The sequence below is a fragment of the Rhincodon typus genome, chromosome 3 (genome assembly GCF_021869965.1).
Source record: "Rhincodon typus isolate 14 chromosome 3, sRhiTyp1.1, whole genome shotgun sequence".
NCBI lineage: Eukaryota > Metazoa > Chordata > Chondrichthyes > Orectolobiformes > Rhincodontidae > Rhincodon > Rhincodon typus.
The window spans coordinates 66900501-66915578 of NC_063334.1; the positions used below are offsets into that span (position 1 = coordinate 66900501).

A 15078-nucleotide genomic window follows, 5' to 3' on the forward strand; every position below is an offset into this window, starting at 1 on the left:
AGTAATCCAGAGATAACTACCCTGTTTGTCCTGGACTTCAGCTTCCAACCTAACTTCCTGTACTCATTTTTCACATTCTCTGTCCTTTTTCTACCTACGTCATTGGTACCGATGTGTACCATGACTGCTGGTTGCTCACCCTCCCCCTTAAGGATCTTGAAGACACGATCCGAGACATCACGGACCCTGGCACCCGGGAGGCAACATACCATCCGTTCATCTTGTTCGTGTCCACAGAACCGCCTGTCTGTGCCTCTTGCTATCGAATCCCCCACTACAATTGCTCTCCTATTCTCCCCTCTCCCCTTCTGTGCCACAGGGCCAGGCTCAGTGCCAGAGACCTGTTCGCTATGGCCTTCCCCTGGTAGGTCTTTTTGTGTGGTTTCTTCTGATCGTCAATGGAAGCTTGATGAAATGGCATAATTGACCATTTGTATCATTCCTCCAGGATTTTCACTGATCTTCTGCCAAAGTTACGGCAAAAGTTTGGGAGATCTCCTGTACAAATTCAATCCCATCCATCATGTCCATGATATATTTAAAATTATCCCCACTTGGCAAACATGAAATAGGTTTTTACATCACTTCATTTCATGTACCACGGACACAGTTAAAAAAAAAAGAAATACAGATACAACCGTTTTATTTTGCTTTTCAAATTTGTGATTTTAATTTAAATTTCCAAATAATCACAATTTAGAAAAATCATTCAGAGAGTAATGAATTGATCGTAGTGAACATTCTAATATAGTTTTCTTTAATATTAAAATATTGAATTAGAATGTCTGTAACACCGTTTTGCCAAGATTTCGCTTACATCAAGATTGAGTGAACTCCACAGAAATTCTACTTCCCAATTATCAAGCTCTTAATTGTTACAAACATTTCTTTAAAATAAATATGTTTGCATTGCAATGATAATTTTCACATTGATAATAGCAAAAATACATACACATTTATATTAACTTTCCACAAAAAATAGAAGATAAAGTGAACGCATATAATTTAATAGCAGAACCAGGATAGGCTAGCAGATGCCTTGAAATAAATGTATTTGGAGAAATGGAAAGGAGAAAATAAGGATGGTTAGGATTAGGATAATGAGGAGCAAGGTAGTACATAAACAGATTAGTTTTGGAAAAGTATAATGCACGAGGGACCAGACTCCAGCAAGGACAGTGTTACAATGATCACGTTTGGAAGAGCTAAAGGCATGGACTAGTGTTTCAGCTGCATTTTGGAAAGGGAATTAAGACAGTAGTGTTAGAAGAGCTGTTGGGAAGCTGGAAATGGAAAATCTTGTTGTAGGGCTTGAAGCTCAAATCACAGTCAAGAAGAAAACACAATTTTCATATTACTGAGGTTAACCTGATTAAGCTGCCAGGGAATGTAGTAACAATGTGCAGAGTTTAATGGAAACCAAATAGGATAGATCCTGCATTGCATGTGTATTGAAAAGTGTACCTTCTAATTTCTTTTGGAGTATGATTTATTTGAGTGCACAGGCCCTCTTGTCTTTCTTGCAGCAGCTGTGCATGTGTGATAACTTAAAAGAACCAACTTGTATGCTGCCTTCACAGGAACATTTGGGTATGATTACATGGTTTATAAAGAAATCAAAACAAAAAGTGCCAAAGAAATTCAATGGGTCTGGCAGAGAAACACAGTTAATATTTTGAGTCCAGTATGTCTCATCTTCAGAGCTCAGCTTACAGGGAACATTGGTATTGAACTGCTCACCCAGAAAAACTAGTGGGCTAGCATAGTGGTCATCAACAAGGTAGCAATAGATATAGAATTAGGTAACATCGGAGGAAAAAGGGGGTTACAGCTAGAGGCTTGTGAGACATTTAAAGTGATCAGGAAGGGCAGGGCAGGAGAATGAGCTGTATGAGAATGATACCAGGAATGCAGAATTTTAGATACAAGGAACGATTAGAGAAATTGGGCTTATTGTCCTTGGAGCAGAGAAGATAAAAAGGTGGCCTTATTGAGGTTTTCAAAATTTTGACAGGATAAAGAAGAATATTCTGTTTCCACCAGTTGCTATGTCAGTAACTAAAATAACAATTTCAAGATCGTCAACAGGAGAGCTAGGTGTGAGATGAGGAGAAATTTCATTAATCAGAGAGTTGTTAGGATTTGGAATGCGCTGCCTGGGAAAGTGGTGTAGGCCGATTCCATAGGTGGTTTTAAAAGAGAGTTGAATATATATTTGAGAGTGATGAATTTATAGGGCTGTGGAGATAGGGTTTGAAAATGGGACTAGCTGGGTATCTCTTTTAGGAGCTGGTACACAATGGGTCAAATGGCCTCCTTCTGTACTTTAAAATTATACGATTCTATAAGACCCTTTGTGTGAGATATACATTTATGCTTGAGAATTATTTGACGTGCAACTGTATACATGAACTGACCTCTTTAAATAAAAGGCCACAATGCTTGAATGTCCCAGCATAGAAAATCTCTGCCCTAAACATGTCAGTGGCCTTTATTTGGATAGGCAAAGACTTGGCAGGTGTGTGTTGGAACAGCAGTAGAATGCCCATCCCAATCCTGAAGCAATGATATATGAATGGTGAATTTAATTTTAAAATTGTTTTATTCAAGTTGATTTACAGCAGGAATTTATGCAAAAATGCCACAAACATTTTTTAAAAAAAGTTTTGTATTATTTCAGTTTTCATGGAATCAATAAACTATTGTTTGTCGTCACATCTTAATCCATATCAGTTTAGCTTTGTTCATTGGTTTGGTTACTTTGGTTTACACGAACGTTGATGGACAATCAATCTGTCTGGGAGGAAGGTTCGCCCACAGTTCTCACAAGGTACCAGTTGATCTTGGGAACTTCTCCAAGCTGCCTCATTTAAAGCTTCTATATCATATGCTCCTTTACCTGGAAAATTGAGAGATAGAAGTTGAAGCTTTTATTGTATTCATAAAGAGTATTCTGAGGGAAATAAATCCAAAAAAATCTAAATAATGAATGAACATCTTAACCAAATCATTTCAATGACTCCATTTCAAATATGTTTTTGTATTTGTGCTGTTGCCTACTACCTCATCAGTTTCATTTGCATCATTTGGCAGATGAAACTATTCTTGATATAGGGCTTCTGCAACCTAAGAAGCTCTTCTGCCAAGGCTAGTAAGTATTTGCTTAGGTCTACTGCAGGCTGAACCATCTGTGGTGCTGTAAAGGCAGCCTGACTGCCTGCTTTCAGCAATATCTACAAACATCTGTGGAAATGGATATCCTCCCATCCGTACAAGATGTTGCACCATTATCTGTGCACCCTCATTCCATGCCAAAAACTAATGGGCCTTGACCTAGATCAGGATTCATTCATTGTTATGAAGAAAAGTAGACCATGTAGTCCAATGAGATCAGTGAAGCTCTGCAGTGTGCTTGTCTGCAATAAAAGATACAACCATTTCCAATAGAGCAGCCTCTATTGCACTCGAAAAGAGAAAAAAAAGCTTTTATTCATATGGTACTTTTGAAATATAAGCAGTGTAGGCAAATATGGGTGCACATTTACAAACATGCCCCACAAACAGCAATAAAATAAATGGCCAATTAAATTGTATTTGAATCATTAAGGTTGACCAGAGTATTGGAAAAATGACCTGCTACATTTGCAAATAGTTCAGTGCACTACAGGTCTCTATATTGTTTAGCAATGAGGTCACATCCACTGGTCTTCTAACTGGTAATTCCTCTTCATTTGTCATCATGACTTAGCTGGCTAACTTATGTTACAGAAAGATGCTTCATATTATCTATTAATCAGACAGAAGCAGGTGGTGTAACTTGATGTCTGCCTCTGCATATAAATAAAGACAGCAAAGACGAAGCAAAAACGAATCACTTTAATCTGTTCTTACGATGTGATTTACATTGCTCTTGATAAGTCAGTCATATACTGCGGGATTGGAGGCCTCATTTGCGAAGAATGGCAGCTCACCTTATGAAAGGACATAAGTGAACCAGTTGATTCTTATAATAATCTTGTCCAGAAATTTCCAGACCCATGAAATTTATTATCACAATTTTCCAAGCTGGGACTCGAACTGATTATCTCCATAGTATTAGACAAGCACTATAACAACTAGATCACAAAACATTTTGAAAACAGAAACAGACGTGAAAACATTTCCTTCTGTGTTGACAACAACAAATATGCATCCTGATATAGTCAACCCAGTTAGGAGCTGGAGGAGCACAGCAGGCCAGGCAGCATCAGAGAAGCAGGAAAGTTGATGTTTCAGGTCGGGTCCCTTCTTCAGAAATGGGGAGGGGCAAGGGAGCTGGGAAATAAATAGAGAGAGGAGGGGTGGGGCTGGGGGAAGGTAGGTGGGATGGTGATAGGTGGATGCAGGGAGGAGGTGGTGGGGATTGGTCAGTGGGAAGGGTAGAGCAGATAGGTGGGAGAGAAGATGGACAGATTATGTCAGGTCAAGGAAGTGAGAGGGAGGAGGGTTGGGGCTCAGGAAAGGTAGGTGGGGTGGTGATAGGTGGATGCAGGGGATAGTGGGGATTGGTTGCTGGGAAGGGTAGGATGGATAGTTGGGAAAGAAGATGGATGGGTTGTGTCAGGTCAAGGAAGTGAGAATAAGGAGGGTTGGGGCTGAGGGAGGGGAGGTGGGATGGTGATAAGTGGATGCAGGTGGGGGGGTAATAGGGATTGGTCAGTGAGAAGGGTGGGGCAGATAAGTAGGGAAGAAGAATTCACCAGTTTTAAAATCTCCCCACCCCTGGCCTCATACCACACCCAACCCTCCCTCTCATCCCTGCCTCGACCTGACACAACCTGTCCATCTTCTCTCCCACCGATCTGCCCCACCCTTCCCACTGACCAATCCCTACTAGCCCCCAACTGCATCCACCTATCACCATCCCACCTCCTCTCCCCCAGCCCCACCCCTCCTCCCTCTCACCTCCTTGACTTGACACAACCTGTCCATCTTCTCTCCCACCTATCCGCCCCACCCTTCCCACTGACCAATCCCCACCACCCGCTACCTGCATCCACCTATCACCATCCAATCTACCTTTCCCCAGCCCCAGCCCTCCTCCCTCTATTTACTTCCCAGCTCCCTTCCCCCTCCCCAGTTCTGAAGAAGGGTCCCAACCCGAAACATTGACGTTCCTGCTCCTCCGATGCTGCCTGGCCGACTGTGTTCCTCCAGCTCCACACTGTTGACTCTGACTCCAGCATCTGCAATTCTTGGTATCTTTGTGCATCCTGATGTGTCAGTGAACTAAAAGGTTTCCGGCTGTTTTCATCTAGTTTATGAGAATAGCCAAAAGACTTCCTTTCTCTTTATGAGAATAGAGCAAACTACCAGGACTTCCAAAAGCTCTGTATTACAAACTGAAAGCTTCGACAAAAAGACAATATTGTAAGTTGTAATAGAAGTATGCAAAATGTTCAGTTCACAATTAGAACAGCTCTACTATTGTACCATCTACAAGATGCACTGTAGTAACACACCAAGGCTCCTTAGACAGCACCTTCCAAACCCATCATTACTACCATCTAGAAGGACAAGGTCAGCAGCAGCAGATACAATGGGAACATCACCACCTATAGGTTCTCCTCCAAGCCACACACCATCCTGACCTTGCACAACATTGCCATTCCTTCAGTGTTGCTCCGCCAATGTTCTGAATCCCTCCTTAATAGCACTGTGGGTGTACCAAAACCACATTGACTGGAGTGGTTAAAGATGGCACCTCATTACCATCTTCTTTCAGGCAATTAGGCATGGACAATAAGTATTAGCTTAGTCAGTAATGACCATATCACAAGAATTATAAAAAATGATAAAAGATAATTGATCCTCATTGTCTATGAAACAATGGTCTGAATTTTCCCAGGCCCTGAATGGTATTGGTAATGATGAGACAGTTGAAAAAATAGAGCATGAATGGAAGAATTGCTTCCTGATCAAGAAAATGAACCTGATTTTTTGCTTAGCGTTTTAATTGCCAAATGAGAATTATGCAAGTGAATGATGAGGGGCCTATCTACATGCATTAATCATTATTACCTAATCTCACCTCATTTATATGGATATTGCTATCTTCCCAAGCAACAGATAGAAACTCGATGGTAATAATTAGCGACATGAAATGCAGAGTGCGCACCTCACGGCTGCAATTTGTTGAAGTCTTCTCTGGACACCATTCCCCAACATCTCTGGGCATGCTCCATGGGCAGCTACTGCCTGTACCCTCCGTCCTCAGTGGCTGGCATCAACCAAGAATCAGTCTCACCATATCATCATGGTACATCTCCAATGCACTTATGATACAGTTCAAAATGTACTTTAGAGTTCAACAACACCTTATATTGCAATGCTGCTGCAGGACCAATGCACATAGGCATTGAAGCAGGCTACATCTTAGGGCTACTTGTTTACGTTCTTAGCCTTCACTCACTTTGCAGCTACTTGGATGCTTACAGCATCTCTGCCTTTCATTGCCTATTTACGCATTACCTCCTAATTCAGAACTTACAGTATTTCTATCTTGCATTATCTTTTAGCACAGACACAGAACTGCCATTTTTGCCAGGGAGGATGAATCAAGAAGGTGGACATGTTGGTGTGTAACACTGTGCTACATCCAGGTCATACCTGCAGTGAATGCCAGCAGCTTACGCGTCAATCATGTTGAATGTGTTTCAACCAAATGGTCATGTCTCAAAAGTCTAAGCCAACTAGTCCTTGGTCAAGTCAAGGAGGACTTTTGTCAGCCAAGGGGTGCTAACACAGTCAGTCAATGGTATTGTACAATACTAGGCCAGGATTTTGGACAGCCAGCTGCTTGGGGCCTTCAGGAACAGGGAGTCTGCATCATTATGGCCTGGGGAATTGGCTATGGTCAGTCCTTCAGGTCTAATACAATGAGTCAACTAAACATAAAGTCAGCTGGGGAGCTGTACAGATAACAGTCAGCTATCCCTTTGCCTTCCTTGTCAGAGATTTCCATGTCCTAATGTTTGGAGGACAATGGTTAAATGTCATTTGTGTGTGCTGTAACTGCTGACTGATCACATTCCTGAGAAACTGCTTGTTTCTGATATTCCCCACATAGGCTCACTAGAACCATCAACAATAGTTCTATACACAAAACCTGTTGTCATCTCTGTGTCCACTGCACAACTAATGGCTACAGAAATTGACTAAGTTTACATTTGTTTGTAAGGCCAGGACCAGCAGCTTTCAGTGGATATGGTGCAGCCTCCTAATTTACAATTTCAGCCAAAGTTACCCTCATTATCTGGAAAATGTGCAGGAGACCCACAGTCATTCTCCACTGATGGAATTCCTTCCAGAGAGAGGCATTGCCAATTGAAAATGTCTTGAGGACATGTGACAAAACTGCCCCTGCAAAGCAAAGAAATTCATTAACCTACATGTGACATTGTGGGATGTTCCTCTATCACTAATAGAGGGTTAACCCTTTACATACTGCAACTATGAAGGGCTATTTCTGGCTTGCAGTATTTGAACTGTTGCACTACTAAGCTTTAAATATGGTACCGATGGTGGGAAACATGAAAGGTCCTTGAAAGTGGAGTCGTAGGTAGATAGGATAGTGAAGAAGGCATTCGGTATGCTTGCCTTTCTTGAACAGTGCATTGAGTATAGGAGTTGGGAGGTCATGTCGCAGCTGTACAGGATATTAGTTAGGCCACTTTTGGAATACTGTGTGCAATTCTGCACCCTGCTTTGGAAGGGTATTGTGAAACTTGAAAAGGCTCAGAAAAGTTTTACAAGGATGTTGCTAGGGTTGGAGGGTTTAAGCTATAGGGAGAGGCTCAGTAGGCTGGGGTTATTTTCCCTGGAGCATCAAAGGCTGAGATGTGACCTAATAGAGGTTTATAAAATCATGAGGGGCATGGATAGGGTAAACAGACAAGGTCTTTTCCCTGAGCTTGGGGGCGTCAAAAACTAGACAGCATAGGTTTAAGTTGAGAAGGAAAAAACTTGAAAGAGGCCTAAGGGGCAACTTTTTCACACAGAGGGTGGTGCATGTATGGAATGAGCTGCCAAAGGAAGTGGTGGAGGCTGGTACAATTACAACATTTAAAAGGCATAAGAATGGGTATATGAATAGGAAGGGTTTAGAGGGGTATGGGCCAAATGCTGGCAAATGGGACCAGATGTTGGACTGAAGAGTCTGTTTCCATGCTGTACCTCTCTATGTCTCTGTGGTGAGTACAACATAGCACAAAATCAATGTTATGGAGGCATGGTGCATACTTAATGAGGTGAGCTGCATACAATTGTGTGAGAAAATTTGCCAGGGCTCAAAGAAAGAAACCCTCCATGAAACTCCCCAAAATTGACACATAGCCAAATTTTGGGAAAATTCAACCTGATGTTTATTGAAGAGACACTTGAAAAACAGCCTTACCAATCTGCTGGTTACAGATGCATCTGTCCATGACAGTATCAGTAGGAGTGACCATCGCACAGTCCTTGTGGAGACAAAGTCCTGCCTTCACATTGAGAACACCCTCATCGTGTTGTGTGGCACTATCACTGTACTAAACAGGACAGGCTATCAACAGATACAGTGATTCAAGCCTGGGTGTCCACAGGGCACTGTGGACCATCTACAGCAGCAAAATTATACTCCAGCACAATTTGCAACCTCGAGGCCCAATATATTCTGACTCAACCATTACCTTCAAACCAGGGAATCAACCCTGGTTCAGTGCAGAGTGCAGGAGGGCAAGCCACAAACAGATATACCTGAAAACGAGGTGTCAACCTGATGAAATCACCTAACAGCATAAGCAGTGGGTGACAGGCAGAATTAAGCAATCCCACAACCAACAGATCAGATCTAAGCTCTGCAGTCTTGCCACATTCAGTCAGGAATAGTGGTGAACTATTAACCAACTCACTGGGGGAGGAAGTTCCACAAATATTCCCATCCTCAATGAGGGAAGAGCCCAGCACTTCAGTGCAAAAGATAAAGTCGAAGCAGACGCAGCAATCTTCAGCCAAAAGTGCCAAGTGGATGATCCATCTCAGCCTCCTCCAATGATCCCATGCATTTCAGATACCAGTCTTCAGCCAACTCGATTCACTCCACGTGATGCCATGAAACAGATGGAGGCACTGGACGCTTCAAAGGCTACGGGCCCTGTCAACATTCCGGCAATAGTACTGAAGACATGTGCTCCAGAACTTGCTGCTCCCCTAGCTAAGCTGTTCCAGTCCAGTTGCAGCACTATTATCTAAGCAACAATCTAGAAAATTGCCCACGTGTTCCACACATAAAAAGCAGGACAAATCCAACTCAGCCAATTACTGCCCCATCAGTCTACTCTTGGACATCAGTAAAGTGAGGGAAGATGCCATCAACAGCGCTATCAAGCAGCATCTGCTCAGCAATAACCTGCTCAGTGATGCCCAGTTTGGTTACCGCTAGGGCCACTGAGCTCCGGACCTCATTACAGCCTTGGTTCAAACATGGACAAAAGAGCTGAATTCCAGAGGTGAGAGTGACAGCCCTTGACATCAAGGCTGCATTTGACTGAATGTGGCATCAAGGAGCCCTCGCAAAACTGGAATCAATGACGTGTCGGATGGAATGAAGATGGGGGGAATGTGCATGGAGAATGGGACAGGGTTTTCAAGCGCTGATGGTGAGAAAGGCAACAGTGACATCTTTGAAGTGTGAGTCCGTCATGGGGCAGTAGTGGCAGATTAAGGCCCTTTATTGCTGCTTAACTGAGCAGTTAAGGCCATCAGTTGGTTTATGGGTGCCTTATTTACCCTCTGTATTATGGAAAAAATTTCAGGGGTGGACATGCAAGAGTTGGGCTGGGCACCTGATGTATTTACTTGCCTGTCCCAGCATGAAAATACGTTTAGTGGGGAGACTTGAAAAATCCAGTCCTATTGTTGTACAGGAGGAAGTAACAGAAGAGGATTAATAACTATAAACCATCTATTTCTGGAACAACTAGCATTGCAGCCATGAGATCATTCACTTTCTCCTGTCAAAACTCCAGTTTACAGACATCAAATAATTGCATCAAACAGTGAGGAGAACTTACAGGGTGATGGAGACCAGCCAGCAGGAGCTAGATTGGAAGATGAGATGGAAAGCATTCTTGACAAGAAGATACAAAGATATCAATCGGGCTGAAGATCCTTGAGACTCAGATCTCATGGCTCCTGGTTACTTAGAAAAGGGATTCTTGTAGAATGCTAAACGTGTGCACGGGCACTGGGGATAGTGTTTGAAATTGTGCTACAGATTTCAAGACAATTGGAAAAGCCTACTAAATACATCTGTGGGACCATGATGAATGGCTTTTGAGCATTAAAGTCCACCCTGAAAAATGCGCCAGTTGCAGACCAATTATATTGGAGGGCCCAGGCAGAGAAGCCCTGACGACCGAAGGCCAGATTGGAATAGAAGCAAAACATTCCATTGTGGGCTAACATTATAAATAAATGTGTCTCACAGTAAATCATTTATACCCTGACGGAATTTATTTTCAAATGAAATTGTGCCTGTCGTTAAAAACATTTATCAGCTGTTTAAAACCCATTGTTTTGAGAATCGTATCCATAAGGCTCATTTTTAAAAAAGATTATCTTCATTTCTCCTGTTATATGGGCCACTGCTGGAATGTTCAGAATATGCTTGACCTGCTCGATCTGGTTTGCATCAGTGTCATGTACCAGCTGTTGTCCATTATTCATGATAGCTAAAGTTCTGGGGTTCTCCTGAAGCCCGAGTGCATTCCACATGATATCTTGCTGATTCTCCTAACTGAGAAAGGGATAAGTTTAAATGCATTGATGTACATACACAGCAGGTTTAGTTTGAGCTCTGTAAATTGTTTAGTCTATATGTTGATTTTCAGTCTTGTATATTTAGTTTTATGGTAATATGACAGAACTGTTGTAAACACAGTGAAAATTACATCAAAAGACTAACACAATTTCTGTGTATTATCAATGTAATTGATAGAGGATCAAAGCACTCTTTCTGTTGCTGTCAAGTACACTTCATTTTCTAGATATTTATCTGTATGTTTTGGATCACTGAATACAAGTAATTCTGTTACAGAGTAATTTTTTTCAGTTTGGCATGTGACATTAATGAGAGAAAGGGAAGGTGTGTTTTCAAAAGAGATGCATTTATTGTTAATGGCAGATTGTAACCTTGGGAATAAGCTGGTGAATGGATTACATCATTTAATATGTACGTAGATGTAAATTGATTTGTGTTGGAACATATTTATACTTAGTTTTGATAAAGAATGTAATAAATCTTCAGAGTTTGTACAAGTACCAAGGCTACAACAATCATTTACAGGGTTTAAAAGCATGAACCACTAGTTTTGTCTTGATTGGTTGCTTGGTCATGAATCAGATCTTCTTCCAACAATAAGGACTAGTCTCCATGAGTGTGTCTCCTATAGCTTATACTCTCAGTTTTTAACATCTGTGATGTTGATTTTCTGTCGGCTGTGATTTTGATCTTCTACTGGTTGCACTGGAATCTACTACTTCAAAAGGAACTAACATCTGAAGTTAATTCCTTTGCTTTTGGAGTTGTTGCCAGTAATGCTGCTAATAAGGGAAATAATTAGCGGCTGCTGGCAAAACACAGATGTGACTGGGTGATATTCAACTCCCTTAACCATTTATATTAAATACAAACTAATCAGTATGCAGACTGTTAGGCACTCAGCCTTAATCTTAGGAATTGAGATAAAAGCCGCTTTGGCTGCTGAATCAACTATGAAGAGCTTTGAAATCAGCATCAATACAGCAGGAAAGCACAATTCACTGATCGCACCATCATTATGTTTATGAATAAAATCTTGGCTAGAGAGCAACAGGTTTGCACGGCTGCAGGTTACACAACTACTGAAGTTTAGCCAATATGGTTAGGAAAGTTCTGTTATTACGCATACAGCTGTCATTTTAAGAGAAAAAATGTTTGAAGCTTCCACTTCAAAGACTTACCATATAAAGGTATGATAACAGCACTTATAAATGGATGACAGCATGAACTAGGGGAGAATGCATAATGGAATGGCTAAAGAATTTGTGCATATACAGGACCACAATGTAATGATAAAATAGGGAAGTCAAGCTTATCATATTTTTGCACAGCTTTTCTGTAAAATGAAACCATATGACAAGCTGCAGGATACCTAGACAAAGTAACAGATGTGTAACTAAATAGATGCAAGATGTTCCATAATTTCAATTAAATAATATTGGTTTATAATTTGTGTATATCTTTGCTGCAGCCCAAAGACACAATTCAATACTGTATATAGGAACTGTTGGTTACATGAGATATTCTTGCACCAGTGAGAAGGGTACATTTGACTTTAGTGAGCTGCAGTATTCATTGGAGTTTGTTCCTAAAGTAGGAAATCCTCCTCAACATAGTTAAGACCTTTCACTTCTAGACTGCAGATCTGCTTATCTCCGAGTCTTCTGATCTGATCTCCACTTTATATATTTTTCAATCAATCTGTTCAGATGAGTTATAGCACACCTCTGCAGCTATTTGTCATCAGTTCCAGTCATGTCTACAGAGTCTGTAGCTATTTCAGCCTCACATCTGAAGCATCATTACTAAGCTCCTGACCTTGCTCTCTCTTGTTCTTCTTTCAAATGCTTTCTCAAAACATATGTTCTTAATCTTTCCTTTATTTCTGGGTTGAAATAGCATTTTGTTCAGTGAAGAATTTTGGGGCATTATGTTAAAGCCCTATATGAACTTAAGTTATTAAGTGTAGAGTCATGGTATTTAATGTTAGGGTGCTAGGCTTACACAGCTTTCAGAGCACGGGTACGGCAACATTGTGGTTATGTCATTGGATCAGCAATCTAGAGACTTGTGCCTGGAGACACAACCTCAAGTCCTAAGGCTGCATCAGACGAATTTAAATTCACTAAATTATATAAATCTGGAATCGGGTATCAGTACATCTGAAATCTAGAAAGGGAACACGGTTAGGAGTTTAAATCTGAATGAAATGTAGACAGTGTAGAGTTGCAAATTTCGTTCACATGGTAAGTTTATTATGCTTCTCTCAAGCTTGCAAGAGTCAGATTCAGATATAGAACTAACAATCTCTCAGTGAGTGAAATAGTCTTGTTAAACAAGGGATTGTCTGATATTGGTAGTTATCTGTCAATCAGCAGAAAGCAGTTGGTTCAATTGACACTAATTACTGTACCAGAAAGCTAAACAGGTCAGTTGCTCATCAGAGGCTGTGTATAAGAGACAGATTTTTCTAACCAGAGCATGTTACAAATGCCAAGATGTCGGCAAAAATGACTACCACTTGTGCGTGCACTGATGATGCCAGAGAATCTTGGCTTTCGCTTAGGCTGTGAATTGTCTCCACACTACAGTTCAAGGAAAACCATCATTATCAGCAGTAAGGAATAAACCTGAGTTAAGTTTTAATTAGAAGGTAAGTGAAGGCGGTATGTACTTTTATTTGACTCAGTCCTGCATGCGTCTTCTGTGTAAAATCTAACCGCAATGGATCAAATTTCTTTTATAGATTTTGGTTTCTGATGTGAACCTTAAAAAGCATGACTGGTAATGGGACCCATAATGAAGGATTTCATTGTTTTTGTACCCAAGGAGGTGGAAATAAAATGTCTGGCAGCTGCTTCAACAAAATCACTTTATCAGATTTTCAAGAGTTAGAAATAGCTCAGTGAAAAACATTGAATATTACACAAAATCGTTCTTTGCACCACCTAACGATGGTGTTTAAATGATTCTTTTCAGACTGTACAGACATAAGGGGTGCACAGACAGGAGGTTACGCCTGATTGAGATAGATGTAGTTGTGAATTTGATTCAAATGGGAATGTGGTACACAGTGGGAAAGTCAGTGCCCCACTTTCTCTCATTTTTTTAAATCAGTCTCCAGTAGTGGATGAGTTTTTTTGTTTCTTTTGCTCCAAACTTGAAAAGTGACATTATTATTACTTTACTTTAGCTGTGTAAATTATTAACTAATTGACTAATTAAATAAAAATATTTAAAGGTCTACCAGTGCTGTTAAAGTGTATTGGTAAGGTCTATTAGTATTGGTAAAATTTTATTAGTGTTATAAAGTGGAGGTTGACCGCCCCACCACCCCCCCCACCGATAATTAAACCAAAACACCCAGAGAGGAGGGCCTCGCCCTATAATCTGTTAAAAGGAGTGTGAGAAGGGGTGTAATCCATTTTTTCAGAAACTTCTAGTGGTTAAGTAAAATCAACCTCCAACATCCACTTTACAACCAACAAGTAATAAGTTATTTATCTAACTCTTAACAGTGAACAAATTAACTAAATTATTAACAAACTGAATAAACCCCTTCTAACTACTAACTATTCCCAAACAAAACAAGACTTTCATGGTGTGCTGTTCCAATAAATACGAGTCCCACTTACATAAAACAAAAATAATAAAGAAAAGAATTTAGTCTCTCGAAATTATAGCCAGGTTAAGCGTCTTCCAGAATGTTCTGTGCCTTCTCCGTTAAATGTTCTGCCAGGAGCGCCTTCTCTGTTGAATTCTTCTGTCAGGAATATTAACTAGTTGCGCCATAGGTGCCTTTGATTTAGATGGCGCTTTCTCTAAAACTTAGAGAACACCATGAGAGCTGGCAATTCTCTCCTGAGAACTGAGAAGAAAGAAGCTACAAAGAAGACTGGAAAGCTGCAGTGATAAGTAATTCAATACTTGGGAGCAGATGGGCATTTCTATAGCTGCATATATGATTCCAGGATGATGATGATGTCTGATCAGAGATAGTAGGAACTGCAGATGCTGGAGAATCCGAGACAACAAGGTGCAGGGCTGGATGAACACAGCAGGCCAAGCAGCATCATAGGAGCAGAGAGGCTGACGTTTCGGGCCTAGACCCTTCATCAGAAAAGGGGGAGGGGAAGGGGGTTTTGAAATAAATAGGGAGAGAGTGGGAGGCGGATAGAAGAGGGATAGAGGAGAGGATAGGTGGAGAGGAAACAAACAGGTCGAAGAGGCGGGGATGG

General features: G+C 41.0%; 1 protein-coding gene across 4 annotated transcripts in view; it reads right to left on the bottom strand.

Moving 5' to 3' along the window:
• Positions 1–733: 733 nt before the first annotated feature.
• Positions 734–15078, bottom strand: part of LOC109911788 (zinc finger protein 474) — a 38390-nt gene continuing 24045 nt past the window's right edge. For all 4 annotated transcript variants that reach the window (XM_048595132.1, XM_048595133.1, XM_020511169.2 and 1 more), the window contains one exon: positions 734–2899. In XM_048595132.1, coding sequence (XP_048451089.1) covers positions 2757–2899 — 143 coding nt within the window. In that variant the 3' untranslated portion in view covers positions 734–2756. The remainder of the gene's footprint in view (positions 2900–15078) is intronic.